We start from the raw sequence: 26,641 nt of genomic DNA on the forward strand, positions 1-26,641 counted from the left end.
CGTCTCAACCTCCCAGTCCCATCATTTGGGGCCTGGAAAGCGTGTGTTCTAGGTCTCCCAAGAAAGGTGGGGTTTCCACACCCTCTACCCAACCCTGAGTTTCAGGCTGTTTGTGGTGCATAGAAGATGCTGGGATTTGGGCGGGGTGGTCAGAGGAGGCTGGGCGCAGAGTCAGGGCAGCTTTGCCCTCGTCCTCTTTTGAGGGGCGGGACAGGGCTGGCTCCGTTGTGCCATGTAGGGTGTCCCTCCGGGTGGGTGGCCCTGTCTTTTGGGTCATTGGGGGGCGGGGGGGGGGGGTATGTGAGTGCTCCTGGTTTTCTTCTGGAGCGGAGAGACTGCCGTCTGGGTTATCGAAGGGCAGGTGACAAAAACCAGTGAAGGAGCCTGGGTGGGGACCAGGGCTGCCACTACTCAGCTTCCGCTGATTGTGGGCCTGGAACTTCATTTTCCAGAAGTTTGGAAATCCAGAGTTTTACAGGGCAATTCATTCAGTTTAAAAACTGACACCCCAAACCTGGGGGCCATTTGAATTGGGTCCTCAGAGCTACGGATTTGTGACCTCTGACCCCGAAAGTCTGGCACGGTCTCGTTTTTCCCTCTCTCCTTTAGTAGCGACTGGATTGCCGCTGCTAATCCTCTTACTGGGAAGGAGAAAATCCATTTTCTTTTGCTCCTTGGTGGTGACAGCTCTGATAAAAGGTGGGTGAAATGAATGGTGGTTAAAAAAGAGGGCTTGCCCTGTCTGGTTTCCCATCTCTGGACTCTTTTCCCCACTCCTGTGGATAAAAGGATCGGCTCCTCAAAATTCCTCTCACCATATACGGATTTTTAGGATCTGGCTCTGCATTTCTGTGAACAAAAATAGTGGAAAGTTGTTTTTTGTTTTTCATTTGTTTTTGTTTTAGAAGGCTCCAAACAGCGTTCACACAAAGGCAGCTATTCTCACACACAGTGACCTGGTGAACAATGCCAACCTTCAGAATTAACTGCCAGTTCAAATTTTGCACCCCAGTGGCCGTTGTACCAAAATACTCATTTAGGATTGTTCGGCTAAATTTGACTCATGGAAGGTCTTGGCAGCCCAGGTTTTATGAAAGAGATCAATTCTAAGATCTGTATAGACAGAAAAACCAGAACACAGCACTAATCACTGGTGACAGAGTTGACGGATTTCAGAAAAATGGGACATACTAGGTGTGCAATAATTTTAAAAAACCTAAAAAAAAATGGACACTTATCCCTGGAAAATTCATGCATTTTTTTTCCTAAGCTCTAATTAAGTCCCCTGTTTATTGGATTAATGGCCCCACAGAAAAAAAGATCCTTATCAAGCTTTGCATTTGAGAAAGCTTTGCATCTGTCTGGCTGGGAAAGGCCAGGAAACTCCCCATAAAGGCATTGCCCTCAGCTTTAACTTTTTTGGTCTCTGTTACCTCCTCTCTGGTCCGAGTACTTCCTGGCTCGATTGTTTTCTCAAGCTGGCCTTGAGTCCTTAGATGTTATTTGTGTGCCTCGAAATAGCTGGAGGAAAAATGGTTGTAATGCTTTGCATTGCTCTCTGCCTGTCCAGTGGATGGAAATTCTCTCTCTCTGCAAGGATACGGGCTTCCCACCCAGGAACACGGCTGGGTGGGGAAGACCTTATCACCTCGGCTGGTCTGCCGTGTTATTCCAGTGGGCTCTCGCCATACCTCGGGGCCTGGGCTGAGAAAGTTTCCAGCTTTCCACCGGTCGGCAGCCCAAGGTGCTTTAGGATAGAGAACAAGTCGGTAGGAGTGGGCTTCACTGCCAGCCATACAGGCCACCCAGGGGTGTTTGTTACACGAGGCTCTGTTTGGTTTCTTTAATCTGTATCTTTTTTGGTGGATTTGGAATGAATGAAGGAAGAAGGAGATGAATTATGGAGGGGAAGGGAGGTCAAACAGATAAGGAAGAGCAGCTCTCAACACCAGTTTTAAGTAATCGATCCCAGCACGATTGATGGAGATGGCGTCGTCCACCCTTGCAGCCTTTGCTGAGCATCTCTCCAGTATGTGCCATAAACAAGGTACTGGGTGAAGAGAGGTGAGCGAGATAGTCCTTTCTGTCCTCATGGAGCTTCCGTCCAGTGGGGAAGATAGGCATTAAACAGCAGCAAAACAATAAAATTGCCAAATGTACAGTGTTCCAAACGGTGATCCTTGTTTTGAAGGAAAAGAGCAGAGCCCTTTAGGAGTGTGCCATGGATTGGGCAGGAGCCACCCTGGGAGAAGAGTGTCCTGGGCAGGAGGACCTGAGAAGCATGGGAGGAATGAAATAGAGTGAGACCAGGGCAGCTGGGGCCCAGTGGGGAGGGTGGTGTGAGGTGAGAGAGCCTCCCAGAAAGGTGACAACCACCAGAACATGCCTCCAGTGAGGATCTTGGGTTTTCTTCTAAATGAATGAAAAAGCATTGATTGCACAAAAGTTTACTTCGTGGCAGTCCCTGTTTTGGCTACGGTCTGTGAGGTCGCAAGGCTTCCCAGGTGGCACTGGTGGTAAAGAATCCACCTGTTCGATCCCTGGGTCATGAAGATCCCCTGGAGAAGGAAATGGCATCCCACTCCAATATTCTTGCCTGGGAAATCCCGTGGACTGAGGGGCCTGGCAGGCTACAGTCCATAGGGAACTAAACAAGTCACTGTTTTGGGCACTGTGTTACATAGCTGTCTAAAATTAAAACAGAACCAGCCCTGCCCTCCTGGGGCTCCCAGTCAAGTGGAACGCCATGGAAGCATGTTCTTTTTCGATGCTGGGACAAATCCTGTGCCAGCTCCTAAAGCTCATAGCACTTTAAAGTATAGTCCTTGGGAGTTCCCTGGCAGTCTGGTGGTTAGGACTCTGCCAAGGGCATAGGTTCGATCCTTGGTCGGGGAGCTAAGATCCTGCCAGCGGTGCCTCACAGCCCAAAACAGAAAAGCAAACTTTGCAGGAGCCTGTTTTTATCCCACTTTATGGATGAGGAGGCTGGGGTTCAGAGAGGTTATGTGATTTGCCCAGGGTCGTTCAGCCGATATACGACAGAACCAGGGATCAAACCATACCCTTCTCCGTCTAGGTGATTTCTCCTCTCTGAGGGCTGAGGAGTTGGTTCTCTCCTCTCTGTGACTTTATGCTCCTGATGGTATGAATCAGGGGCTCCTGGTGATCCCTGGACTTGAGGCAGGTGATGGCATCAAGTCACCCATGACTTGGGTCCAGCAGGATGCAGGACGGGGTTGGTGACGTCCCAGCTTCAGTGGCCCAGAGCTGTGCGTTTCACCTTTCCCGTGGCGTCTTGGGTGGGAGCCAAGCATTCGTCTGACCCACATGTCTGGCGAAACTTGTCTGAATGGTGGCTTGGAGCTGGGGAGTTGACGTAGCACCCTGACCAAACCTTCCGGGTGCTGTCTGCCTATATATGGCCTGGCCTCAAACAACAGGTGATGGCAGGAGGAGTTGTTTTCTGTGTTGCTGGTGGGAGGTGCCCAGCTACATTCCTTTGCAGACAAGCACAAACTAGATGTCTTTGAAACCGAAGGTCTGAAATCAGCCAAAGAATTAATCGCGGCCTGAAAAGCACAGGGTGAGGGTACAGCCAGCCTGGCTTGTGTGTCGCCTTCTCCGCTTTGTTGCTTTTTAATAAGCCCAGAAATACCTCTTAAGAGGGGAGGATCTTTTGTGAACGCCTCCAGCCGCGTTCCTTCTGGCCGACAGCGAGGCCGCCAGCCCTCGAGGGCTCAAGTCCATCCTGCTATCGGGCGCACTTTGGTTGATGAGGTGCTGGGCAGAGGTTGCAGCCGCCACCAGAGGGTTTGGTGATAAAAGGTCATCTGGATGGACCCAGCTCTTCATCACTCAGTCAGGAGGCCTCAGAGCAGGGAGAACAAGGCCAGGACGCAGGGACTCCTGCGGTGCACCGAGGCCAAAGCTGGGCCCACGTGTGCTCCCTGGCTCCCCTTCCCTGCAGACGTGGCGTCTCACAGACACGGGCCATGGGGCCAGAGTGCGGCTCAGATGCCGACCCTGCTGCTGTACTTACTGCCGGCTGGACCTCGGGCAGGGAAGCCTCAGTTTCCTCGCCTACACAATGGAACCTACAATATGTTGACCTCAGGGTCAGGGTTCAGTAAAGCGATGGGGTGGGGCGTGTTTACCGAGGTGCAGAGACGGCGGCTCTTTTGCTCAGACACTGTCTACTGGGGGGGCAGTTAGGACAGAGTCCTCGCGAGGTCTCTTCCTGTGGGGTCTGGGGTCCCACCAGGAGTGATGCTTTGGGGGTTTGGAGGGGATGCCGGGAACCTTTGTTCAACTAGGAAACAGCCGCCAGAGAATTAAGATGATAGAGCTTCTTATGGTCTCTATTATGAAGCCAGCTGCTCTTTGTTTTTGTGTTTTTTTCCCCCACTAATATTCGTTGTCTGACTTAAAAATTTTTTTTTTTTGCTGAGATGAGGCCTTTAATTTAATTGGAGGATGATTGCTTTACAATGTTGTGTTGGTTTCTGCCGTACAATATTGCGAATCAATCATAATTATATATATCCTCTTTCTCTTGAGCCACCCCCCCGCACCCCTGCTCTTTGAAGATGGACTCAGAGATCGAACAAGTTCAGTTGCTGGATATGGACGTGTTAAGCATTGAAGGGGGCCTGGAAGTAAGGATCCTAGAAAGGGGCAGCAGTGTCTTGCTCATCCTTAATAGTCTCAGGCCCAGGGTGGAGGGTGGAGCCCCGTGGTTCATGGGCAGGCTCTGGGCAAGAAAGCAAAGCCGGGGTGGGCCACGTGCTTACTACCTCGGAGTCCTGCGAGTGGGCCAGAGGAGCCCCGCCGGGCCTCGGGGGGCTCCATGGGGCACTGTGTGTCCTGCAGAGTGCCCCATGCGTCCTTCCCTTGGGGAAGCCTTCTACCCGGGCAGGGCCTCCAGGGCCGGATGTGAAAGGTAAACAGGCAGCCCTTCTGCTCTTTACCACAGTGGAGCCCGGAAAGGCCCGGCTTGTGGCTTTTCATCTCAGGAAGCCCTGAGGTCCCACCGGCTCCCCTGAAGCAGCCTCACTGTCCCCGTGCAGCAGCGGAACCAGTGTGGCCCCAGGGCCCGTCCTGAAGCCTGGACTACAATAACCGCCCCCGCCCAACCCCATCTCCCCGTGGGAGACAGAAAACACCCTGCTGGAAATCTTGATCCGCATCCCAAGTCTGGAAGCCCCCGGGCCCTGCGGGATCTGGTGTTTCCTCCCCAGCCTTGTCTGTCCACCCCCGCTCGTATCGCTGTGCTCGGGCCCACCAGCGGCCTCTGCGCCACACTCTGCTACCTGCAGAGCTGTTTCACTCCCTGGATCCCCACGCAGCTCCTCCTCATTCCTGAGATCTGCAGCTCTACTCCACTGTTTGTCAGCAAGTCACACTCGACCCCTCCAGCCCAGGCTGGGTGTCTGTCTTAGGGGGCAAGCCGGTCACCCGCTTTCCTCCTGTTAACTTTACCCATGTTGTGATCTCTCCACCCTCCCATGACGCTGTGAGGACCACGAGAGCAGACTCATTTTGTCACTTGCTGTGTGTACTCCTAGCACATGGCACAGATAGAGGTGCTCCAGTAAACACCTGTATCTGTTCCACATGGATGACTAGCCAGTCCATCAGGCAAGTCGAATGGACCTGCCACTTGTCTGTTCACCCACTGTTTTAGTGCCTCATGTGCAGCGGCTTGGTGTTAAGGGTAAAGATCGCTCACCCTCAGCTCCTCTGGGAAGGAGTACCTCTGCAGGCCCCAGGTAAGCCATGTGCTCCGGAAGGTCATGAGCCGTCCTTCCCCAGACCCAGTGGGTCAGCCAGCTGTCCTGGCTGACTTCTGCATCAGTGCCTGCCAGATACGAAACACAGAGAGGATGCTTTTCAGGTGGGGAAAGGAGGGGAGACGTCACTGTCACTGGAGAGTGGGAGAGATGTTGTTGGGACAGAATCCGTCCCACTTTGTGCAAACACTTCCCAAGCTAGGTGTGCACACATTGCGTGCCGGGCAGTGGTCCAGGCCTCCGGATACAACACAGGAGAAGGCCCCTGCCCTGAAAAAATGAGGCTAAACACAGGGAGACCTTTTTTAAATTTTTCTTTTTTTAACTTTTCCCTTTTATACAGAGATTGCTACCTATAGGGCAAATTAACTTAGTATAGCAAGAGACAATAAAGTGTTTTGTTTCTCGAGATAGCTGCAGACGTTAAAAACCCAGCCCTGTGGTTTCGCTGCTGGCCGCCTTCCCGAAGCCTGGCCGACTGTGGTACGGTGCCCTGGGGCAGCCCACTCGCTTCCATGTCCTGAGCAGAGCCCGGAGATGCGGGGTACCAGGAGAGGAAGCGCAGTCTGGGCTGTCTTTGGTGGCCATTGTTATTTGTGGGGCATTGGCAGAGAAGTCAGGACCGTGGAAAATCTAGAGAAAGAGAGAGGCTCCGTGGTGCCATTGAGCAGAATTCGATAGCTCCTCGGGGCCCTCCGGGCCACGGGACCCAGGGCGAGACCCAGCCGCCAGTATCTGATGCGGCTTCGGCCCTGGGCTTTGTTCACCTGCGTCCCTCCACACCTCCTTCGCTGTCTGTGTGAGCGACGCCCAGGGAATGAGCTGCTCCATGTTCCGAGTTCGGGCCCCTGGGACCTTCTTTCTGTTCCGAAGAACAAAACCTGAGATTGTTTCTCCTTTTAAATGCAACTTTGTTCTGCAGGAGAGGAGAAAAGTGAGAAAGAAGTGCCTGTTCGTGTGACGATAGTGAGGTGTCCTTGATACACCTTTACAAAGTGCCCGTTTGCCCGGCAGCCTTTGCCGGATAATGAGAGGAGAGGAATACGGGGGACTTGGTGGGAATCTGAGGCTGGGAGTGGAGACAGGGGCAGTGAGGGTGGGTGGAGAAGTTCACCTCAGAGCAGCCTGATCTGTCTGTCCCTTGCAGGAAAGTTCAGTAGTGCTGGATGGTCCAGCAGCTGGGTTCTATCCTGAGGGAAAGATACATGCTTGGCTATTGGCCTCGATGCATTTAAAAAATGTGTCAGCCTCTACTGACTGATTCCATTTCCTCACTTCCCAAATACTTCCCAGTCTGGCTGCTCCCCCGAATCTGTCCTCTCTGAGATCTCCAGAGACTGGCTAATTACCACCCCTGAGGGTGTGGGCACAGCAGCGCCCATTCGGGATGTGTTAGGCGCCTCGTTAGTGCCAGGAGCTGTATTAGGCGCTGGGCTGCGGCAGGGGCCCCTGCCCTCTTTGTCAGCCTCTCTGCAGTGCATGGTCCTTTCAACTCCCCCCCCCACACCAACACATTCATGAACATATACAAAAGCGGAGGGAATCCTTATGTACCCATCACCAACATCAACAGTTACTAACCTTCTGCCAAACTTATTTCATCAGCTTCTCCCAGCACACTCCCCCCTCAGACTATTTTAAAGGCAACCCCAGACATCACCCCTAACTGCTTCCGTATGTTTCTCTAATGGATATGGTGTCTGTGTTTTTGACGGAGCCACACACCATTGTACTGGATCCTTCTGAGCATGTCTCAAGGAAAAAGAAAAACAGAAAGTTCTCCCCTTCGCTTTCTTCGACATCGCCTTCTCCCCTCTTCTTCTCCCCACCTTCCCGTCCTCAGTCTCTGAATCCCTTCCCTCTCCCCACCTCTGAAATGTGGGCATCTCACAGCACGCTAGTCCCGGTAGAATCTCGTCTCCCGCCTTCCCCCGGCCTTCAGTCCCACGCCAGAGTGGATGACTCCCGGGTCTCTAGTCCTCACTCCTCTAGTCCGACGCTCTGTTGCCGTCTCGTCTGCTAACGTGTCTCTGTGCCATGTTAGATTTGAGGGGTTTCATGGAGGAACCCCACCTCGTTTCTCTCTGTATCCCCAGCACCATGCCCCACCCTAAGAGAGGCTCAGAAAATGTTCGAATGAATGACTGAGTGAATGCATGTGCAAACAAATGGCCTTTCTGCTGAGTTTTTGGGGTTTTTTTTAAATTATTTTTATTTTGGCTGCATAGATTCCTCATGGCAGTGCACAGGCTTTCTCTAGTTGCAGTGCACAAGCTCAGTTGCCACACGGCACGTGGGATCTCCCTGACCAGGGATTGAACCCACGTCCCCTGCATTGAAAGGCATTTGAATTCTCAACCGCTTCTTCTGAGCTTTAGATGTAAGTTGAAACTTACACGCCAGGTAGCTCTGCAGCACACACTTCACGCTCAGCATGTCCCAAACCAGGCTCATTCCCGAGCCCCTCTCCCTGGGTTCTTTGTATCCAGGTCTGACGTCCAAGTCAAAAACATTGGAATCATCTTTTGACTCCTCAACCTGTCACGGGCACCAGATTTTACTGATTTATTTTGTCTCAAGTATCAGAATCCTGACCTTCTTCCTTTCCTTTGCTACTGCTAACACAGGGCCACTTAGTGAGTGCTTGAAAAGTGCACATTCTGAAGTCAGATCTCCTGGGGGTAAACTGCAAATGCTGCCGCTCTCACTACCTTGAGCTGGGTGGCAGCAGGGACAAGCCTTGCCCGCTCTGTGAGGGTAATGACTGCCTCCAAGGCCTGTGGGGAGTCTCCAGCGAGTTAGTGCTGTGCGCCCTTTGCACTCTGCCGTGCACACGGGAAGTGCTCTGACGTTGGCTCCGTCATCACCACCCTGGCCACACCAGGCCGGGTCTCCCGCGGCGCCCTCCTAACTGGCTTCGCTCCAGTCTCCCAGTTCATCTTGGTGGCTCCATGAATGTGACTCGTATCTAACCGGGTCACTTGGAGGAATCTTCCCAGAGGACAATTTCTGAGTTCCTCAGCCTCTCTACCTCCTGACCCCAGCTGCCACCGTCTCCTGCATCTCTCCCTGAAAGTGAAAGTAGCTCAGTCGTGTTGGACTCTTTGCGACCCCATGGACTATGCAGTCCTTGGAATTCTCTGGGCCAGAATACTGGAATGGGTAGCCTTTCCCTCTTCCAGGGATCTTCCCAACCCAGGGATTGAACCCAGGTCTCCCACATTGGAGGCAGATTCTTTACCAGCTCAGCCACAAGGGAAGCCCATCTCTCCCTGAGGAGTTCCCCGAAGATCTCTTGCACATTTATGTCGTCTTATTCTTGACGTTCCCACTGTGTGGGACGACCCTGTTCCCAGGTCACCACCTATCAGAACAGCTCCTCTTTCAGTGCCCGGATCCGGTGTCGCCTGACCTCTGCTGTCCTCGGATCACGCTGCCCCGCAGTGACTGGCTCACCGGTGTCCCTCCCCAGCCGGCCCGTGCCCTCCTCCAGGGCAGACCGGCCAGTTCTGTAGTCTCCCCAGACCCTCGTTGTGATTCCCTTTATTTGTCCTGAGTCTGTTCCTCCGGGAGATGGGAAGCTACCTGAAGGCCAGTTGTCACCTTTGTCGATGTTTAATTACATAAACGGGATTTCTTACTCTCTCCACCTTCCGTTACTTCCTTTTTTTTTCTTTGTTTTCTTCTCCAAGAGGAGAGGATGCTGTAGAAGTTAAAGACTCACGGCATGGGTTCGCTCCGCCGCTGAGGGGAAGCAGCTGCCCACCTTGGTCTCTCTGCTGTGAATTCAGGCTGCCTTTTCCCTGGTTCTATCCAACAGGTTCCATCTGTGGGCAGCAGGCCAGCGGCTGGGGGGTGGTGGGGTGCACTTTGGGATACAGGCCTTCTTATCCTCCTTTTGTTTGTAGCCCCACCTTACCGAAGGGAGAGGGCCCCAGTCATCTCAGACAGGATGGCAGCACATGGCGTGTCTGCCTTCCTGCAGCCGCCTGCCACCCACAGCGCAGAGAGGATCAAAGGCCCAGGCAGGGGAGGGAACGGGACTGATGGGGTCCGCGTCAGTGAAGCCGGAGCCGCCTCCTGCCCCGTCCTCACCTCCTTCCCTCCCGTGGGACGCAGGGGCTACTGTGGAAGGGGCTGCAGCCATTCGGAATAGATTTTGCACGGGGGGTTTAAGATTTAAAGCGGTGACACTTTTTCAGTGGCACAGCTGTCTTTCAAGTCGAATCCCACATGGATCTGCCATGTTATAAAATCGAATAAATAGCGGCTGAGGTTAAAAGAGTAGGGAGGCAGCTTCCCTCCCTACCCACCCGTCCTCCGCCCGGCACCCTTCACAGCTGAGCTCTTTCGGAACGCTGGGCGTCACATCTGCTTCTCAGCTGAGAGAGGAGGTCTTCTGTCCCTTTGTGAAGCCTGTTGGGGTTCACTCTCAGGCCTGTGTGTTTCTAAAGAAGATGACTTGGTGGGGGCAGGGAGTGGGGGGGTTCCTGGGTCTGCTCGAAGCTGTGTGGAGTAACCTGGATCTGGGAAGGAGGAGGCATTGACAGGATGGGTGCGTCCTACCAACTCTGCCTTCAGGGTTCTCTCCATCTTCACTGCTATAATCCTGCTGTCCCCACAGCCACCAGGTGGTCTTCTCACAACCTAAATCCAGTCATGCTATGGCCCCCTCCCCTGCAAAAGCTTCCTGCCCCTCTTAGAATGGGCTTCCCTGCTTGCTGGCTCAGCGGTAAAGAATATACCACCAACGCAGGAGATGTGGGTTTGATGCCTGGGTCAGGAAGATTCCCCTGGAAGAGGAAATGACTACCCACCCCAATATTCTTGCCTGGAGAATTCCATGGACAGAGGAGCCTGGCGGGCTATAGCAACAACTCTTAGGCTCTAAGTCCCCATCCCTCCTCCAGGGGCCTGTGAGGCTTCTGCTCCTCCTCTGGGCTCCAGCCACACCCACTGGGCCTGTCCCCACCTGGGGTCTCTCCTCCTGGAATCTCCCTCCTGCTGTCAGCCACCCCGGCTCCTTCTGTTGGCTCAGGGAGAGGTCTTCCTTGAACGCCTGGATTCCCTCCCCAGTTCCTCAGTTCCTCTCATTGCATAACCCTGTTGCATAGCACCACCACCATCTTCCTCTCTTCCATGTCATCCCCTCCACTAGAATGTAGAGTATATGAAGGCAGGGATGTTTGTTTAATCCAAGTGCCTAGGAGCTAGCAGCATTTTTACTGGAAATAAGTGAGTGAAGTTTGGGAGAAGCTCTTGAGCTGTGAGTCTCCCCCTCCTGGGGGCTGGGCCCCCAGGGAGGAGGGGTCCGACGCCAGCAATGGGAGCCCAAGCCCAGGCCTGGACAACTCTCTGGGATCCTGAATCTGGCCAGTTTCTCTGTTCTCGGGCAGTGTCGGGACACTCAGATCCAGTCCTGTCATCCCCAGAGCCTCCAGATCGGCCCCTGCCTCTCCTGTTTGGGGCTCCTCTGGGAGGAAGCAGGTGGTCCGGGCGCTCAGAGTCCAGGCAGGACTTGCTGTTCTACCCCAGCCTGAAATTGATTCCCTCCGGGCCCTGCCTTGAGCCAGGCCCTGTGAACAGAGGGAGCCTTGGGAGCCAGGCCTCCCTGACCACGTGTTGGGGAGAGAGTGATGGAGCCGTGTGGCCGGAGAACCGCCAGCCTTCTCTTTCCTTGTCGTCAGGGCACACAATGGCTGCACCTTGGTATGAGTCACTGGCCGTAGCCCGTCATAAATTGTTTTTTCCTATACTGTCAGAGAGGCTTTTATCGGGCACCTCCTATGCAGTCCCCGAACAGATTTGATATTTGATACAGGGTCAGTTAACACGTTGTCGAGTCGAAATCTGTCATTGTGCCCATATAAGGCAAACTCCTCGGGTTACTTTTTACCTTGGCAGAATCTCAGGAATGTCAAGGTAACCAGGCCACCTCAGCATAGCTCTGATTCTTGCTGGGTCACCTGACCCACCCGCCCTCTTCCGTGACTCACCCTGCAGCTGCAGGCACTAGCCCGGAGATAGACCAGGGGCACTGGTGGCCTCGGTGGGGGGTGGGATTGGCGGAGGGTCTCCAGGACTGTGCTTGGTTGGGTGTCTGCTTTCAAAGGAGAGAAACTTAAGTGAGGTGCCTCGCAGAGGGTCCTGCCAGATCGAGAAGCAGAGACGGAAAACAGCCTCGGCCAGACCCGAGGTTGGTTAGGAGGCATGTGGGCCCCGGTTCTGACGCCTACCAGCTGTGTGACCACAGGCAGATGGCTTATCTGTAAAATGTAGAGGGCTCATAGCAAGTCCTGGTACATAGTAAGCACTCAGTAAATGTGAGTCATCTGTGCAGTTGTGTCAAGGTATACCCCACCCAACCGTAAAAACACCTCTGCTGTTTTCCTTTGAGGCTCAGCCCCTTTAGTAGCTTTAATGGGGCAGATTGAGCTGGTCCTCAGAGTCCCTCTCTGGAAAACCGAACCCACAACTTCACAATGACCCCTCATCCCCCAGCTCCCCCCATGTGTACTCCCACACACATGCAGAGCAAGCCACTCTGTCATTTCGGGGCCGGGAGTCGGCCGAGAGTGGCAGGGGCCCCTTTGTCCTGTGATGTCATACTGCTCCTGGAGACGCCGCCCCTTAGGACTGCCATGTGGTTCCGTGTGGTTCAGCCAGGCCTTTGTACCAGCCCCAGGAAGGCCTGTAGGTTGGGCGAGCCAGGGTGACAGTCTAGCCCTGTCACTCTGCCAGGGCAAACGGTTTCACCATTTTTAATAGAGCAATTATGAGTCAGAGGTTTCAGTCTCTCTCTGCTGGTTCCTCCCAGTCCTGTAATTACTCTTTGGCTATAGAACCTTATTTTGGTTTTTCTTTTTTTAAAATCCTCCTAAGATACTGTCCATCTCATGTGTCAGAGGGGTCTAAGATGGAGTGCCTATGGTAAAGAAAAAAAAAAAAAGGAATCCAAATCCAGAGTGATTTCTTACTCTGCAGAAATGATGCCTCCCCCTCCCACCCCCAGCACCATTCTAGTACCCCACCAGGATGCAGAGTCAGCGAGGCAGGACGCAGGGCAAGAGTAGATAATTCTGAACACCTCCAGCTGCCTGTTGGCAAACTTCAAACTCCAGGCCTGGAATTTCTGGTCTGAGGCACCTCCCAGATTGACCGATGAATTCATTCACTCTCTTATCCAGTACGAGCCTCAGCCAAAGGCAGGTGGGCTGACAAGCACCCAGAACCTCCATGGTCCCCCCGCCGGTGCTGGTCCACTCTGAGATGAGGAGAATGGGTCCTGCAGATAAATGCCTGGGTTCACTCACCCTCCAGGCTTGCCCTGCTTCCCAAAGGGATCGTCTTTACTCCCAGGCTGTGAGAGGGAGAAGTCAGTGGGACAGAGCATATAGGAAACAGTGCGTGTCTGTGAGTGCTGGCCCGGGCTCCGGTGCCCCCCGGTGTGTCCAGAGCAAAGGTTTCCAGCCCAACCCACTCCACCCTAGCCGTGTCGCCCACCCCACTGCTTTGCACTGGAAGCGGGAGAAGGCTTCTGACCTGACTGGCTGACCGATGAATCAGAATGTCCCAAAAACAGGAAAAAGGAAAGGGATCACCGAGGAGGAGTTTCAGATGTCAAAGGGGAAACCAGCAGCACCGTTAGGAATCACTCGGGGCCGGCCCCAGTTGCTTGCCCTTCTACCAACAAGGCCTAGTTGAGGGATCATGTAAACTGCAGCAGAAAATACATTGTCTGCTAGAAGATGAATGAGGGTAGGATGTGGGAATGGGTGTGTTTGCCCTGCCGTCAGGTGGCCCTGGCCCTCGGGCACTCTTTGCACCCCTGAATTCTGTTGGGGAGTTCCTGGGGTGGGCTGCTGTGGCCCAGGGCAGAAGACACTCAAGTCCCGTCAGTGCCTCCCTCGCCGACTTTTTCTCCCCAAATACCAAACACCTGTTACCTGGACGAGCACATCCAGCAGGCGGATTTGCCCCGGCTAAGGTGCGAATTCTAAAGACCGGTCCTCTTAGGCACCTGTTCGGATTCAGAGCCTCACAGTCTCGAGGCCAGAACTGGCTCTCTTGGCTATCTTTCTGAAGGATCAAAGTTTAAACCAGACGATCTTTAATCTCCCTCCCCAAGACTGAAACCCGAGCCCCGCTGTAAGCCATTGAAAATAAAGGGGGTTTTTGTGGCTCAGGCTCCCTGTTCTCCAGGTGAAGGGCCTCCTGTGCCCGACTGTCTCACAGCAGAATGCCAGATGGGGCTGGAGGAGACAGAGGGCAGGGCCCCAGCCTCTGCTGCTGCTGCCCTAATTTTAAAACTGCCTTTTGGGAGTGGAAGTTCTCTCTTTTAAAGGTAGCTATTTCAAGGTAGGCCTCACCCATCTCCTCTTCCTGCTGAGAAGGCCTCCTTTGAAAGTGGAGCGGTGCCTCCTACCTCCACCCCATGGGCTCCGCCTGCCTGTAGTTCAGATCCTTGCTTCCCTGTGAATTCTGTGTGTGTGTGTGTGTTGGGGGGGGGAGCAAGCTTCCCCCCACCCTGGGAGGACCCAGTTTGTGGAGTGTAATCTGAGTACCTTTGGGTTGCTGGCTCGGTTTTCCATGCATGAGAGGGCTCCAGAAAGGTCTCCTTTGAGAACAGAGACAGGCCCAGACTGGGGCACCTCTCTACCCTGGGCTGCCTGTCCCCTGCTTCTCCAAGAGTCCAGCCTAGACTAACATGCAGTGGCAAGGGCTCCCTGGTTCTGCCTGGGCTTCGGATTCCTCATTTTTAGAACAGAAGGTTAGGTCTGAGTGGTGATTCTCCACCCTGCCTTTCTGTTAGATTCACTTTTGTATTAGGCTCAACCCTAGCTTCCGGTTAGAGATTTGTAAAATATTGTTATTTGGGATCCATCTCCAAGAAATCTGGCTCATTTGTCCTGGGGTGAAGTTCAGGCATTTTTTAAAGAAACTCTCCAGTCTACATTTATTGTAGCTTGGATTTCAACAAGGGTCCAAGACACATGCATTGGGGAAAGAATAGCTTTCTCAGTAAATAGTGCCAAAACAACTGTTTGTGAAGGATAGAATTAGACCCTTTCCTCATAGCATATGCAGAAAAGTGCCTCCAACTGGATCAAAGACCTAAATGTAACTTCTAGAAGAAAACATAGACAAATCTTCATGACCTTGGGTTAGGCAGTGGTCTATTAGAAAGCGAAAGTCACCCAGTTGTGGCCAACTCTTTGTGACCCCATGGACTGTATAATCCATGGAATTCTCCAGGCCAGAATACTGGAGTGGGTAGCTGTTGCCTTCTAAAGGGGATCTTCCCAACCCAGGGATCAAACCCAGGTCTCCCTCATTACAGGCAGATTCTTTACCAGTTGAGTCACCAAGGAAGCCCATTAGATATTAGATATGGTCTATTAGATAAACCAAAAAACATAGGCTACTAAAGAAAAAAAGGTGTTATAGTCTCCAAAATTAAAAAAAAAAAAAAACAAGCCTTTTGCTTCAAAGGACAAAAGAAAGTGAAAAGACATCCCTCAGAATGGGAGATGATATTTGCAAGTCATACATCTGGTAAGGGTCAAGTGTCCAGAATATATAAGAACTCATAATGAAGCAGTGAAAAGACCCAATAACCCAGTTAAAAATGGACAAAGGACTAGAACAGACAGTTCTCCAAAGAAGATATACAGTTAGAAAATGGCACATGAAAAGATGCCCAACATCGTTAGTCATTAGGGAAATGCAAATCAAAAACCACAAGAAGATACCACCTCAACCACTAGGATGACTGTAATCAAAATGTCAGTTAATAACAAGTATTGGTGAGGATGTGGAGCAATTGGAGTCATCATACACTGCTGGTGGGAATGTAAAATAGTGCAGCCTGTTTGGAAAACAGTTTGGCAGTTCCTCAAATGATTAAACTCACATTTACCATACGACCCAGCAGTTGCACTTCTAGGTATATACTTAAGAAAACTGGAGACATATATTCACACAAAAATTTATGCATAAATGTCAGTAGCAACATTACTCATAATAGCAGCTGTATGCAATAGCAAAGGTAGAACTAACCCAAATGTCCATCAACTTAAGAATGGACAAAATGTCATATGTCCATGCAATGGAATATTCAGTCAAAAGGGAATGTGCTACAATGTAAATGAACCTTGAAAACATGCTGAATGAGAGAAACCCCGTCAGAAAAAGCCACATGTTGTATAATTCTATTTGTATGAAATGTCTTGATGAGGCAAATTCATAGAGACATAAAGTAGATTAGTGGTTGTCAGGCTGGGGAGGGAGGGAGAAAAGAGGAGTTAATGCTAACAGTTCTGGGGTGATAAAAATGTTATGCAGTCAGATAGTGGGGATAGTTTTTCAGTCTCATGAATATGTGAAAACTCACTGACCTTTATATACTTTAAAAGGGGTGAGTTTATGATATGTGAATTATAATTCAATTAAAAAACTGATTTTCCAAACTGCATGTGGTTAAAAAGAGTACATGCTTAAAAAGAGACCACGCCTGTGATCCAGCTACTCGACTTGTATTAGTTACCTACTGCTGCGTAACAAATTGCCTTTTCAAAGCTTAATGGCTGAAGGCAGTTAGAGAGAATGCAAATAAACCAGGAAAGTTCCTAGATAATTCTGTTGTAAAGCCAGGGTTGTGAACCTCTGGATTTGAAGGCTCTCTGAAGCAAGAAGAACCAGAGCTGATCATTATATTCCTTTATTCATTTGGTAGTCAAGTGACCAGGCAAGGGGAGGGAAGGTTTGGGGGAAGACCGCTGTGTATCAGTCACTGGAAAGCAGCCAGCCAGCTTGGTGAATCCCGCGGGGGGGGGGACTCTGGCTCTATCAACTGCAGGGCTGATACCAGTGATGGCACCTTCCAGAACAGGAGTAATGTAGTAATGAAAGAGGCTTCCCTCATAGCTCAATTGGTAAAGAGTCTGGCTGCAATACAGGAGACCAGGGTTCGATTCCTGGATTGGGACTGTCCCTTGGAGAAAGAAATGGCAACCCACTACAGGATTCTTGCCTGGAGAATCCCATAGACAGAGGAGCCTGGTGGGCTAGAGTCCACAGGGTAGCGAGATTCGGACATGACTTAGCGACTAAACCACCAGTAATTAATAGAAGCTGTATTGAGCAACTGCTCTGCCAGGCTCTGGGTGCAGTGTTTTCTCTTTGCTTTCCTGTTCAGTGCCCACATGTCTATTATCCTCATCTTACTTGAAGAGCTTGAAGCTTAGAGAGTTGAAGGTCATCTTCTGCGGCCATACACGGTGGGTGGCGGAGCAGGGATTCAGACCCACGTTTGTTCAGACTGGAAGCCCTCGCTCTGGAGCACTGTGCCATGGTGTCCTCCCCTCCGCCTTGCAGACCCTGGCAGATGGGTGTCTTCACGTGTCTGCCAGCTCCTCAGCCTGCCTCCTTTTAGCCCGGCCTACTGCTCCTCCCCTGTGTAAGCCCAGCACCTCTTTTTTATTTTATTTTTTATTTTTTTAATTTTTTTTTCTCCCCCCGCCACACCTAGCACCTCTTTTGTAAAACTTATTTGTTTTAAAAAAATTTTTTTGGCCATGCCACGTGGCACGTGGGCTCTTAGTTCCCTGACCAGGGATTGAACCCGGGCCTCCTGCACTGGCAGCGTGGAGTCTTAACCACCTGGACCACCAGGGAAGTCCTAAGGCTCCCCTCCTCTGGATTCAGGGCCTCTGCATGTCCAGTGGCCTCAGATGCCGGAGTGGAGAGGGCTGCCGAAGGCACCTCTATTCTGTGGGGGTGGTACACCAAGGGCGGGGTCTTCCCTGGCTTGTTTTGGGAACATGTACAGCCCCAGGATTATTTCTGTGAGTTCCTGAAAGCGAGCAGCCTTATCCCTAAGTAGGAACCCTCACCAGCATAAATGGGATTAGAAATTGTGAAGTCCTAAATGGCTGGCCACGAGAAGCCCCGGCCCTATTTCGTTCGTGCTAGGATTTATGCAGCACCTACTATGTGCCAGGTACCATGCCAGGTAGTGGGTTCTGCAGCCAACAGGACCCCACTCGTGTGGAGCTTCTGTTGCATGTGGGAGGGTGATGGGTTATGAACAAAGAACCTTGTTTCCGATAGTGACAAGTGGAGTGAGTGAAACAAGGCAGAGAAGTGATAGCTTGGTGGAGATGATAGCAGGGGCAGGGCAAGCTCCCTGGGACAGTGGCTTCTGAGGGAAGCCCTGAGTGATGAGAACTGAGCAGCCTGTAAAGACCTAGAAGAAAGCCTTAGCCCAGCGTTTCCAAGGAGGAAGGGCCAGCACTCCAGAGGCAGCCCATGGTAGCAACAACTCACTCGCTTTCTGGCGCCTCGCGGGGGGTTGGCAGAGGCAGGGACGCTGGCTACCGGGAGGGGACTAGGGAGTGGGGTAAGAGATGGTTTCTGGACGGACACGCAGGACCTTTGGAATGCTCACTGCTCCACTACGCGGTATTTATACCTCTCCTCCAACTGAGAAGTCAGCTTTTTCATGTAGGCCGAGAAAAACTCCGAATAAGGCAACGGCAGGCCAGGACATAAGAAAGAAGCATTCCACGTTTCCCTGTAATTGCTTTCAAATTAGGTTCTGTCGTCAAGGGGCCAGGCACACAGCTCTGTCCCTGGCTGCGTGTGCCGTTGGGAACCGGACAGGCAACCGAAGTGTCCCTGTGCCCCTGCCACGCCAGCCCTGATGACCTGAGCCGGCGGGGCCATCCGAGTCCCACACTGCGGCACCTGTCTCGGTCGTGGCCGTGTCATGATGACCGGTTCATTTTCTCTTCTCTCAGCCCGCTCCCTGGCTTTTATCTTCAGAATCTGCTAAAGGCAGTGGATCTTCAAAGTAGCCCTCCCGTGTGTAATCTCAGAGCCATTCCAGAGGCTTCACAGACTTCCTGGATGGATCCATGCGGGTGTTGCCAGGTCAATCACCTTTTCACCTGGGCCGCTGGTAACCCAGATTCCAGAAGGCTTAGCTTTCAGACCCTGAAAGCACCTTTAGGGTTGGTGATGAAGCCCAGGGGCCAGGGGAGCAGCCCCTGCTTTCAGGACCCGAGAAGATGCCCCGCTGGGGCCAGGCCGTGCCCGAAGCCTGGCAGTAGCCGGCAGATGGGTGATAAGAAGGGTGGATGCCTACCCCAGGAATAAATAGCTATCCCTCCCCTATGTCCAAGCCCCGGACACCCTTCCCGAGGACCCATGGAAGCAGGAACCATGGGCAGCGGCCGAGGCCACAGCGGGCAAGGTGGGAGTTCAGGAGGCGGGACAGCGCCTTCCCCCTCAAAGCGGCTGATGCCCCAGCGGAGCGGCAAACCCAACACGGTATTGCAAAGGCGAGATTTGACAACTCCCAGCTCCCCAGGGAACCCCATCCTGCCTGCCAGTGCCCTGGGAGAGTTTGCCGGGGCTCAGCTAGGCAGCCAATCCTTCTGGGTCATGCTGCTGGCCTGGGACGTCTGGCTAAGGGGGTGGGCGGTATACAAAGTGGAAGGCGGGGATGCAGCGTGAGGCAGCCAGCGGCTTTTCCTAAAGTCCCGTCCAGCGTGGAGTCAATGGAATCCACATGTGAGCGTCCGTTGGCGGTCGGGCGAGTGCGGCCCCAGCCCTGGTCAGGAGCTCCTTCACCAGAGACGATCAGCAGAGCCAGGGCGTGCGCCCCAGCCCGAGCCTCGGGTCCCAGCTGACTGCAGGAGACTCCCTTCAGTCTGGGTTTAGTGGAATTCCAGTCTCCAGCCGACATTTCCTTCCACGCCACCCCCTCCAGTACTGAGAACATGGCTTGTAACACGTAGTCGCTGAGAAGACAAGGGAAGGAAAGTTTTTTCAGCTGGGTTAGCCGCATCCCGCCAGGATCCTTCCCCTCGGCCCATGCCATCACCCTGCCTGCTGAAGGGCCACTGGCTTCTTACTGGGGACTGCCCCGGAGTCCAGAAGGTTTATTACCTCTCTGGGTTGGGGGGAGGGAGTCACCGATGAATGGCTCATTAAAGCCCATTGCTGCCACATTCCTGACCGCTGAGGTCACCTCCCGAACAATATCCATCATTCATTCACCCAGCCGCCCCACATCCTGGCCACTGGGAGGGGTCCCTGTGACACAGGAAGGACTTTATGACCAGTGATGCTTGGCCTTCCCCCCACTCCCCAGCACACAGTGACAAAGCAGAAGCAGCTGGGGGAGGTGGGTGCTCCTGAGGCTTGCCTTCCTGTGCCAGTGGAGCCCAAACCAACCAACAAGCTTGTCTTCTCTTCTTCCACCCCGCCCCCTGCCGCACTCCCCCACACCCTGGTGCTATTTTAACAGCCAGAGAAGAATCTTTAACAGGCTGCCAGTGTGCAGAGGCAAGTTCTGAAAGCTCTCCTCTGTGGTTTTGTTCACATGTGTTCTCAAAGGCAGAGTCCACATCCTTCCTCCCTCGCTAGGTGGGTCAAGGGCTGTGTTCAGGCCCCCCTCACAGGATGGCAGGGCCACCACTTAGGTACTGTCTGCCTGCCTCCCACGCTGGGCTCGGGCCAAGCCTTTAAGAAGCAGATGGGGGACTTACCTGGCAGCCCAGTGGTTGGAACCCCTCGCTTCCAATGCAGGGGGTGTGGGTTTCATCCCTTGTGGGGTAACTAGAATCCTATGTGCCATGCAGCCAGATCAAAAGTTTGTTTTTAAGAATTTTTAAAAAAAGCAGGCCCTGCCTGCCTCTCCTCGCCATGTGAGCTCAGCTCCAGCTTGGGGACTGAGATCGGGACAGGACCTTTCTTGACTTCTCTTTGCCAGGCCAGTAGGGAACATCCCACTCAGAGGAATGGGTGTCCGCCCGGTGTTTGTGTTTATTGACTGTGTGACCTTGGGCAAGTCTTTTAACCTTCCCCCACCTCAGTTTCCTCACCTGTAAAGCGGAGATGATAGTGTCTCACATGACCACGGGGTTGGGGGTTTTAAACTGTTACCACATGTAAATAAATGGTGGTGGTGGTGGCGGTTTAGTCGCTAAGCTGTGTCCAACTCTTGCGACCGCATGGACTGTGGCCCACCAGGCTCCTCTGTCTGTGGGATTCTCCAGGCAAGAATAGTGGAGTGGGTTGCCATTTCCTTCTCCAAGGGATCTTCCGAACCCAGGAATCAAACCTGGGTCTCCTGCATTGCAGGCAGATTCTTTACCAACTGAGCTACAAGGCAAGCATGTGTAAATGGTAAGAGCTAGCAATCAGCAGTTAATGCACATTTACCCTCAGTGAGACCCTTCCTCCACCGCCTCCCCACCGCCCACCACCACCAGAATGTAACCTCTGTGTCTGCTTTGCTTCCTCCAGTTCCTAATCGGGGCTCCAGGTCAGCTTTGTCGGCTCGTCGATTGCACTGGGGGCTCTTAGATGAGGCGCTAGGGACACAGCCACTGCTCAGAACCAGTGCTGCCCCTGAAGTGACCTTCAGACGAGCTCTAGATGCTTATGGCCTTTCCCTTCTCCCCCAGAGGGCCAGCAGTCCCTCCCAGATGAAACCAAAACCTTGAGTTTGCCTTGCTTGGTTACCGCTGTTGGCATCTTTAACATGGCTCCTCTGCCTTCCTCCTCCTGCCAGGTTTCTCTTAGAAGAAGCTTTTTACCCTCCCCCCCACCATCATCGCACATTGACCCTTGCCCCTCTGGCTCAGTCCCCACACAGAGTGGGCCTGCCAGCCTCAGGACACAGACTGCACTCCTTCACTCCCTCCCTTTCTCCAGGGCCAGGCTCTTTTCTCGCTGCTGCAGGGCCTTTGCACATACTGGTCCCATTATCTGGAATGTCTTTCTTATTTTTGTCCTATTCATTCTCCATAGGGGAACTTAGCCATGTCTGCCTGGCCAGAAGGTCAGGAGCTGTTCCCCAGGATTTCCTCCCCTTTTTTCTTTTCTTTTTGGCCACACCATGTGGCTTGTAGGATCTTAGTTCCCTGACCAGGGATTGAACCTGGGCCCCCTGCTGTGGGCATGCAGAGTCTTAACCGCTGGACCCTCAGGGACGTGTCCTCCCCTCCCCCACCAGCATCCTAAACACTGGTGAGCTCCCTCTTTGAGAGGTGAGAGGAAGGAGGACAAATGCAAGGTAATGCCTCAGAGTGTGGCTGCCTGGCCAGGGTTCGTGCTAAGTCACTTCAGTCATGTCTGATTCTTTCTGACTATAGACTGCAGCCTGCCAGGCTCTTCTGTCCATGGGATTCTCCAGGCAAGAAGACTGGGATGGGTTGCCATGCCCTCCCTCCAGGGGATCTTTCTGACCCGGAGATTGAACCAGCATTTCTCTTGTCTCCTGCATTGACAGGCACGTTCTTTACTACTAGCGCCACCTGGGAAGCTGGGCCAGGATCCCTGGCTTTAAATCTCGCTCTGTAACTTTACAGGTACATGACTACCTGTGGGCAAATCACATTACCTCTCAGACCCTCGGTGTCCTCATCTGTTAAATGGGGCAGAAATGGTAACCACCTCACAAGGTAGCTGTGCAGATGAGAGACGTTATTAACATGTGGCAAAATGCCTAGAACAGCGCGGGCCGCATAGTTAGCTTATGGGAGTGTCTGCTGCGGTTGTTACCATTCCCACTTTTCCTGAGGGTGTCACTTCTGTAGTTGAGTCATCACTTGGTTAATGAGATGGGTTCTGTCCCTCATCACACTGGAAGCTCCTTAGCGTGCAGCCTGGGTCTGCTTTTGCTCAGCGTGGTGGGTTCAGTGCCAGGCTTGGCCGGCAGACAGCAGATGCCCATCTCGGGAGTGGGTGTCCCGCCCCACAGCGCCCTGGGCATCGTGGAGCCAGCGGGGCCTGCCTCGCTTCCCAACTTATGCTGTGACAGAGCTTGCAGAGTGGCGGGGGCACAGCGGACCCACGAGGCCTCCATCTATAGAAACCACCCTCCACACCACCCACCCCGCACATCTCAGTCTAAACCGGGCAGGGAGAGGGAGTGAATAAGCAGAATGTTATTTTTGTAACCAAGTAGAAGCAGCTATGAATTTTTCATGTCCCGCTGGAACTCCAGCTCCTACTCACAGTCGTGCTGCATGGAGCTGGGGCTGCGAGCGGTGGGCCTGATCCCGAGGAGGGCCTCGTGACTCCTGCCCACTGTATCCCGGGCTCGGGGCCTTCGGAGTCTCCAGTGTCAGCAGATGCTCCCGGTCTTCCGGGAGGAGAAAACGGCCGGACAGGCAACAGAGTGCGGTCCCGTCCGTCATGTGTCGGGTTCCTTGCCACTGAGGCCACACTGGTGGGCATTCTCCCTGAGCACTCGCTCTGCATTCTGCTTGGGCCTCCGCCTGCTTCCAGCCAGGGAGACGCGAGTGCCAAGCGGAGTTACCATTTATCTAAAAGTAGTCCTTCCCTTGACATTTGTTTAACACTGAATACTTCATCTGTGCCAGGCACAGTCCTGAGTGATTTACTTGCATTATTTTGTTTAGTCATCGTTTAAGAGGGGAGATTACTGTCTCCGTTTCACCCAGCATGGAACCTGAGGCTCCTTGCTTGCCCGAGGTTACCCTGCTGGAAGGTGGCCTCAGGGGGCAAGGCAGGTCTGTGTGAGCCTCCAGCCAGAGCTCTTGTTTCTTGCCCAGAGAAGGTGAGCGAAGGTGTGGAGATGGGCCATGTGTGCAGGGTAGGCGGTGTTGTGATCTTCTGAGAACAGACGACCTGAGCCCAGTGAGGCCAAGTTCATTCAGACCCTGCCTAGGTTGGACTCTAGTTTCCCCTCCAAACCGTGGTGGTGGTGTCAGGGCCTTTGCAGAGAGACTAGGTCCCACCCTTCCCAGGGATGGAGTGGGAATCCGCCGGGTTGGATGTGGTCCCAGGTGTGTGAGTTCTCGGGACTTGACGCCCAGCTCTGTGGTGGATGTTTTAAAGCATTCCTCTCCTCCCCACCCCACCCCCCATTTAATCCCACAGCAATACAGGCGGTAGATTCTGATAAATCCATCCTACAGAAGAGGATGCTGAGGTGTAGGTAGGCCAAGTTTCCTGGTTGCAAACCTAGAAGTAAGCTGAGGGGCCGGCACTCAAGCCCTGAAGGATTACCTCAGGTGTAACACAGGCAGGCTGATGGAGAGAGGTGCCCTCCCTGCAGACCAGGTGCCTCGATCTCGGCCCAGAAGCACTGGGGGCTCGGTCTCTGGGGACTGCCGTCTTGTGTCCTCAGCCGGGGATGTGATGGCCAGTTTGCTGCCCCCCTGCATCTTTCGACCGCAGGGAACAGCAGAGGCCCAGCATCCCCCGCCACTTTCTGTCCCAGCCTGGCCTGCTGCTGCCCACTGGGCGGCTCAGCGCCACGCCTGCCCACTGCCCAGGCCCAAGGCCGCTGTGCTTTGGGCATTCTAAAGGCACGTGCGATGTGAGACTAAATTTCTACTCCTGGGAGCACACATGTATATATGCACGTAACATCCAGCAAGACCCCAAATGACTGGAGAACGCTGTCCGAGATGCCAAGGGCTGTGTGTGGTAGTGAGGGCGGGCAGGGGGCAGAGAAGACACTCTGGGAGAGGCGGGCAGGGTGTCCGGAGAGGAGGGGACCCTGGGAAGCGTGGTGTGCAGAGAAGTGAGCCCCTGCTGTGTGCCCCAGCTCCACAGGGGTCACCACCACGAACCCTTGCACCGACCAGGCGTGACTCAGGTGGTGTCTTCACTGCCACGTTGCAGATGCGGAAACGGACGTTAAGAAGGTTGAGTAACCTGCCTGCAGGAGTGGTGTAACCAGCAGTCTGGCCCCGGTTTGTCTGAATTCAGAGCTGCTCAGGGGAAGGAGCAAGGGAAGTGAGGTGGGGGAGGCGGATACGTGCACACCTCGCTGAGAACCTGCTCCAGAGTAGCTCACGGCTGCAAGGAGGCAGAAAACAGCATGCAACTGTTAGGAGTGAAGCAGAGGGACTGCCCTGGTGGTGGTCCAGTGGCTGAGACTCCATCCACGCAGGGGGCCTGGGTTTGATCCCTGGTCAGGGAGCTAGAATCCCACATGCCGCAACTAAGACCTGGCACAGCCAAATAAATAAAAATACTAAAAAAAAAAAAAGTGAAACAGTGGTCCTCTGACAGACCTGCACAGAGGAGGGGTGGGGCGGGACAGGCTGGTCAGCCTGGTGGGCATCCAGAGGGGTTGATGTTGGGGGCGGGTAGGTGTGGACTGAGCCGGGCAGAGGCGCCCGTAGCGGAGGGGACACCTGCGTGCAGGTTTCTGGCTCTCCGGGGTGGTGATGGTGGAACTCTTCTTCGTGTTGGTGGGAGGCGGGTGGGGTACCCTAGCCGCCCGCAACCCTCCCCCTTTCTTCAGGTTTGGAAGGGCCATCACGTTTGGAGGGAACCCTTGCTTGCACCCACCTTGTGGTGTGTTAATTAGGCGGCTTCTTTGTCTGCGAGGGGCCTTGCATTGAGTCTCCCAATGAGCAGTTCTGGTGACAGTTGTCAAAACACATGGTGTTTGGCCAGTGTCTCCCTGGAAGCCCCTCGCTCCCCACACGGCCTCTGCCTGCACTCAGGCGCAGCGTGGGCTCTCCTGTGCATTCCTGGTCTTCGGCCCAGGTCCACACTGGGCCTGCAGGCTGGCGGGGACAGGGCAGGGGACTCCCGAGGGAAACAGGCGTGGGCTTTTTCCCAGACCCTGCTGCCCGGGCTGCGTGGGCCCGTCTCCCTGGAAGGTGTCTGGGCACGTCCACCTTAACTGATGTGACGCACTTCCCTGGCGCTGGCGTCGATGACGACAGAGGCCCCAGCCAGCAGGGGGCTGAGCATCGGTCACCACGGACGCCACGCCCGGGCCCCATCCTCGGGTGGTCTCTGCTCTGGTTCTGAACTTGGGCTGCTGACGTGAGTTCCAGTCCACGCTCTGCCACTCATTATCCCGCTGACCAAGCGGTGGTCTGGGACCCAGCCTGAGCCTCAGTTTCCTCCCGTCAGCCTGCCTGGGTCGCTGTGGAGATCGGCGCCAGCATAGATAGAGGTTGGGCCCAGGGCCTGGCCCCAGGGTGACCTTGTTGATGCAGAGTCAGGTCTGCAACCTGGCCCTTTTGCTGGAGAGCTCTAACAGCCACACTCACCCTCCCGGCCACCCTCTGTTCTGCCTCCCCAGACCTTCACAGCCTGGTGCAACTCCCACCTGCGGAAGGCTGGCACGCAGATCGAGAACATCGATGAGGACTTCCGAGACGGGCTCAAGCTCATGCTCCTCCTGGAGGTCATTTCAGGTGAGGCACCCCGCCCCCGCCCCGCCCCACAACCACCCTGCAGGTACCCCCAGGACGCCGCCCGCCCTGCCCGTGGCTGCCGGGCAAGAGCAAGGCCTCTACCAGCTGCGGCAACACTGCGCCGGCATTGGCCTGTTCTGGGGAGCAGTGGGGATCCTAAATCTCTCTCTCTTCCTTTCATGGTGTTCGGTCCTCAGGGGAGCGGTTACCTAAGCCAGAGCGGGGCAAGATGAGAGTGCACAAGATCAACAACGTGAACAAGGCGCTGGACTTCATCGCCAGCAAAGGAGTCAAGCTGGTCTCTATCGGGGCAGAAGGTGAGTGGATGGGGCCCGGAGCAGAGTGGTGGTGGGGGAATTCCCCGGAGGTCCAGCGGTTAGGACTCTATTTTCTCACTGCCGAGGACCCGGGTTCAATCCCCGGTCAGGGAACTACGATCCTACAAGCCACACAGCCAAGAAAGAGAAAAAGTTGTGTTGATGGTCAAGATGGGGGTGCCGGATACACCAAGTGGTGACCACAGTGACTGCCTTTGATGCAGCGTTGAGTTCACAAACCACCCCCAGCCCTGGCACCCTACCCACCCCTGCTTTCCTTCCCCTAGGGAATAATCCAGTCCAAGAGCAGAGAATCCGGTTCACCTAG

At 53.8% G+C, this 26,641-nt stretch overlaps 1 protein-coding gene across 4 annotated transcripts in view; it reads left to right on the forward strand.

Annotated features, from left to right (window-relative positions):
* Nucleotides 1–26,641, forward strand: part of ACTN4 (actinin alpha 4) — a 74,652-nt gene that overhangs the window by 19,425 nt on the left and 28,586 nt on the right. For all 4 annotated transcript variants that reach the window (XM_065926044.1, XM_065926042.1, XM_065926043.1 and 1 more), the window contains exons 2-3: nucleotides 25,882–25,996; nucleotides 26,194–26,313. In XM_065926044.1, the coding sequence (XP_065782116.1) occupies nucleotides 25,882–25,996; nucleotides 26,194–26,313 (235 nt within the window). The remainder of the gene's footprint in view (nucleotides 1–25,881; nucleotides 25,997–26,193; nucleotides 26,314–26,641) is intronic.

The sequence above is a fragment of the Muntiacus reevesi genome, chromosome 2, assembly GCF_963930625.1.
Source record: "Muntiacus reevesi chromosome 2, mMunRee1.1, whole genome shotgun sequence".
Taxonomy (NCBI): domain Eukaryota; kingdom Metazoa; phylum Chordata; class Mammalia; order Artiodactyla; family Cervidae; genus Muntiacus; species Muntiacus reevesi.